This window comes from Engraulis encrasicolus, chromosome 20, assembly GCF_034702125.1.
Source record: "Engraulis encrasicolus isolate BLACKSEA-1 chromosome 20, IST_EnEncr_1.0, whole genome shotgun sequence".
Taxonomy (NCBI): Eukaryota; Metazoa; Chordata; class Actinopteri; order Clupeiformes; family Engraulidae; genus Engraulis; species Engraulis encrasicolus.
In genome coordinates this window covers 41,663,844-41,668,843 of record NC_085876.1, presented here as the reverse complement: position 1 = coordinate 41,668,843, position 5,000 = coordinate 41,663,844, and the positions used below count along the sequence as shown (strand labels likewise).

General features: G+C 47.3%; 1 protein-coding gene and 1 long non-coding RNA gene across 2 annotated transcripts in view; one reads left to right on the top strand and one right to left on the bottom strand.

Annotated features, from left to right (window-relative positions):
- Window positions 1-2,539: 2,539 nt before the first annotated feature.
- LOC134436041 (engulfment and cell motility protein 1-like) overlaps window positions 2,540-5,000 on the top strand; it is a 10,920-nt gene continuing 8,459 nt past the window's right edge. Inside the window, exons 1-4 of the mRNA XM_063185069.1 lie at window positions 2,540-2,560; window positions 3,228-3,237; window positions 3,319-3,426; window positions 3,856-3,938. Coding sequence (XP_063041139.1) covers window positions 2,540-2,560; window positions 3,228-3,237; window positions 3,319-3,426; window positions 3,856-3,938 — 222 coding nt within the window. The remainder of the gene's footprint in view (window positions 2,561-3,227; window positions 3,238-3,318; window positions 3,427-3,855; window positions 3,939-5,000) is intronic.
- The window catches only part of LOC134436659 (uncharacterized), a 1,681-nt gene continuing 858 nt past the window's right edge, over window positions 4,178-5,000 (bottom strand). Inside the window, exon 3 of the long non-coding RNA XR_010032247.1 lies at window positions 4,178-4,813. This is a non-coding gene — a long non-coding RNA (uncharacterized LOC134436659). The remainder of the gene's footprint in view (window positions 4,814-5,000) is intronic.

Sequence of the window (5,000 nt, the reverse complement as noted above, 5' to 3'; positions counted from 1 at the left end):
AGTAAGGAAGGAAGAAAGAAAGAAAGAGAAAGGGAAAGAAAGAAAGAAACTGGCTCTTCCTCTGGTGGATGGTTCTTCCGAGAGCTCTCCACAGCTCCGCCAGTCCGTGGGTGGCCAAGATATAGTGTGTGTGTGTGTGTGTGTGTGTGTGTGTGTGTGTGTGTGTGTGTGTGTGTGCGTGTGCGTGTGCGTGTGCGTGTGCGTGTGCGTGCGCGTGCGCGTGCGTGTGCGTGTGCGCGTGTGTGTGTGTGTGCCCGTGCTCAAGAGAGAGAGTATGCGCACTCCCACCTGTGTCTGAGTCATTGTTGATGTGACACCTCTGAAGTGGCCTTTACAAGTGTGAACAAAACACACACAGGCACATTCACATGCTAATTGTGCATATGTGAAGTATTTATACTGTGTACTGTACATACAGGCCACATGAGGAAAGCCATGCAGTATGTCTGACTGTGTGTGTGTGTGTGTGTGTCTGTCTGTCTGTCTGTCTGTCTGTCTGTCTGTCTGTCTGTCTGTCTGTCTTTCTGTCTTTCTGTCTTTCTGCCTTTCTGCCTGTCTGTGTCTGTGTGTATGTGTCTATCTCTATGTGTGTGTGTGTGTGTGTCTTGTATTTGTCTGTGTGTGTGTGTGCCTGGAAGTCATGTGTGGCATTGTTTATTGTGTGTGAGGCTGGTGCAGATGGCTGAAGCCCCAGACAGATGTAGGCAAGGGAGCGAAGGCAGGCGCAGGCCCAGATTGGGGCGTTTAGGATACAATAGGAGATGAGCCAGATCTGGACTCATTGGTCTGAAGCAGAAGGACCACCAGTGCCTAATGAGCAAGCTGTCTCACTCCACACCCCCACAGCAGCACCGGAGCTATAGGGGGGGCAAGCAGGGCATTTGCACCTGGGCCCAAGGCCCTCCCAAAGAAGGTGGATCTAAGAAGAAGCATCATTTTGTTTCTTTTCCGGTATCCACTTTATGTCGGGTGAACGCCCCCTTAGGAGACCTTCGGTTAGGAGACCTTCGGAGTCCTGAGGTTTAGAATCAATGAAGTCCCCTTAGCGCTGTAGATGGCGGTACACACCTCAAAATGAGAAGAAGAAGTAGGGGACAACGCCCCCTTAGGAGACCCAACTTAGGAGCACACGCTTTTGCATTGAGTGGGCGTGTTTTGCGTTATCTTGGTTTGATTCAGTATTTTTGGCCCTCCTGTATTGGTGGTGGGGGCCCTATTGTGACCATGGCAAGTCGTATGGAGGGCCCTATAAGTGTCTTGCCCTGGGGCCCTATGTGCAATTGTTCCGCCACTGACCAGTGCCTAATGAGCAAGCTGTCTCTCTCCACACCCCCCCAGCAACACCGGATACTATTCTTCATTTTAATGCCATCGCCATCTACACACATGCATTTGTTGGATGTCTGCTTCTGTCTGTGTGCATGTCTGCTTGTGCCTGTGTGTAGTCTGTCTGTTTGTGTGTGTGTGTCTCTCTCTCTCTCTCTCTCTCTCTCTGCACACACACATACACTCACGATGCATGTGCACACACACACACACACACACATGCGCGCGCTCTCTCGCTCTCAGACATATGCACATTTTTCTGCCAAGCATTTTATTTTCAACGATTATGATTTGGACGAGCCACTAGTGCTAACTCAGGGCTATGCCAGCCAGAACTCTGGAGTCCAGTCACTGTGTGTCTGTGTCTGTGTGTGTGTGTCTGTGTGTGTGTGTGTGTGTGTGTCTGTGTGTGTGTGTGTGTTATGATAGATCGCCAGACCCAAGGCCCCTGTGGCGGCATCACCAAGGGCCAGAAACGTGTACACACACACACACACACACACACACACTCACACACACACACACACACACACACACACACACACACACACACACACACACACACACACACACACACACACACACACACACACACACACACACACACACACACACACACACACACACACACACACACACACACACACACACACACATTCTCTTGGCAGAATTTCTATTTCTTTCATGCTGGCCGTTGCCATTGGTACCCATGTAGAAACTGTGTAGCCCCGAAACATCATTTCCAATGTGAAAATATGCTGTTCATGTGATGTGGTTCTGAACTATGTATAACTAATGAGCTGTTCTGGCTTGCTCCTCCTTGTCATCATAGATGATTTGTTGTTCTGGTACATGAACTCTATTATTTTCATTGCACATACATGCAGTCAAAGCAAAGAAAGCTCCCGCACACTGTTCACATTTGCATGGTTTAATGCAACGTTTCAGTCTACTGACCTTCTTCAAGCAATTCCTTTAACGTTGGTGACCTAGGGGTTCCACTCCTACTGCAAGAATTCTTCACTTACTACTTGTACATACATGCAGTCAATCACGATGCAGAGTAAAGATACTTCATCAATCCCTAACATTTAATGTTCTGAATTAGTTTGAAAGTGGTTCTGAATTGGTTGTCTGTGTGCCTCCTGTCTTGTCCAGTCTCTCTTCTCCGTGTGAGGAAGTGGTTCGCACACTGGGCATTAGCTCCAATTATATGGGATCCTGGGAGATCCCAGTGAGTGCGTATACATGCAGTTCAGTATCCCGAATATGACCGGGATATTAAGTATCCCGAATTTGCGTTTGAGCATATAAACACTTCAGTATCCCGAATAAGCCCTTATTTGGAATACTGAGAAATTGGGGATATGCTAGGTGGAGTATTCCGAAAGAAGCCGGGATACTGACGCATGTAAACACCTTATCCCGAATACAGGGGCTTCCCACAGAACACTGTTGCTGGTATCCAAGCTACACACATTTGAAGAGAATTCTATAACGGGCAAGAATGTAGACTGGGATATAACGTTCTGTGCTCATATAAACACCTTATCCCGAATATGATCATAACCGGGATATGCCTCATATTCTGGATACTGAACTGCATGTATACGCTCTCACTGTTGGATCGAAACGTTGCTGTTTATAAAAATGAAATAAAGCTGATATTTTTAGAGCTAATGTCCAGTGCGCGGACCACTTCATCCCACTCTCTACCACTTTTGTCTGGCAGCTGGATAGCTACTTTGTGGATGTGCGCACCCCAAACTCCAAACGATAGTCTCTCTTCTCCTCCACAGATAAGCTGTGGTACCTTCTGGTATTGTTCTGAATTGGTCCTGAATTGGTTGTCTAACTGTGTGTCTCCTGTTGTGTCTTGTCTCTTCTCTTCTTCTCCACAGATAAGCTGTGGTACCTTCTGGTATTGTTCTGAATTGGTTGTCTAACTGTCTGTCTACTGTTGTGTCTTGTCTCTTCTCTTCTTCTCCACAGATAAGTTCTGGTACTGTCGTCTGTCTCCTAATCATAAAGTCCTCCACTATGGAGATCTGGAGGAGAGCCCCCAGGGAGAGGTGCCCCACGATTCACTGCAGGACAAGCGTATGTGTCAATGACACACACACACACACACACACACACACACACACACACACACACACACACACACACACACACACACACACACACACACACACACACACACACACACATACATGCACACACACACACACACCCTTAAACACACACACTCGTACACACACACGCGCAAACACACGCGCGCGCGCACACACTTGTACTCTTTTATACTTACACACACACTTACACACGTGAACTAACACACACTTACACACATGAACTAACACACACTCACACATACAGTATACTGTGCATCCACACACAGTCACAGCCTCTGGCTGTATCATACATACACAGAGACTTCTGTCTGTCTCCAATTGTGCTTCTTGAGAATGCATCTGCTCTCCTCTGTGTGTCTGTGCGATGGCTCATCAATCCTTCCTTCCTGTGCAGTGCCGGTGGCTGACATCAAGGCTGTTGTCACAGGCAAGGATTGCCCTCACATGAAGGAGAAAGGAGCTCTCAAGCAGAACAAGGTACGCCATCATACATAGTCCAGGGGGGAGGGGGGGTGGGGTTCTATCAAACAGTTTCCTTGGCAGATGTCTGCACTCTGACTGCATTTCTATTTTTTTTAATATACCTGATAAACGTGTTCATGCATTTTAGTTCAATGTTGTGGTCAACATAATTCAGATATGCAAAATAATACAGAGAACAAGTGGATTACAGCTTTACACTGTTTTATTGAAAAGTGTGTGTGTGTGTGCATGTGTGTGCATGTGTGTGTGCGAGTGGGTTGGGGCGGGTGGGTTGGGGTTAATGTCCTGGCCCGATGTTCTGGACCCTATTTGTTAGTGGGACAGGTGGAAGTGGGGCTCTTCTGGTGGCCTTGTCCCGTAATGTGAGGTAGTTGTGTTGTCCAGGCCCTGCAGTCTCCTCTGCCTACATATTGAATTAAACGTGATAAGTTGGAGTAAGAGTACTCATAACATGTTATTAGAAGAACAGTGCTGGGGCTAAATGTAGTGTCAGAGACACTCTATTCTCTCTGTTAGTGTTCTCTCACTATGATGTCACAAATGCGCTAAGGGACTTTTAACATATAGATGTATAGGAGCTGTAGAATGTTGAATAAAAATTCTAGAATGCTTGGTAAACCATTACCACCCATTAAAAATGTTGAATATGGCCTTTGTGATTGTATTAGAGCAGATTAGTGTTAGATTACTAAGGCTCTGACCTACTGGGAGGGTCTATGCGGCCCTCCTCCTTGCCCTTTTCGCAGGGAGGATGAAAGTCCTGTTGGTGGCATCCTTTCTGATGCCCCCCGTCCCCTCCTCCCTCCTTCTCTTCCTGGAGGGGACGGGGACATCCACCTCCATGGCCACCACCGGCGCTTCAAAATTCCCTACAGTGTACAGCACACAAGCCAAATATCACTCAAATGTACTCTTAGTATCTAGGTAGGCAGCAGAATCCTTATTTATACACATACAGTAGGGCAGGGGTTCCCACATTTTTTTCCTTCCGCACCCCCTGGTGCATTTCAATGTGGTTCGCGCACCCCCTACACGAATGTTGCACACGCGCACATT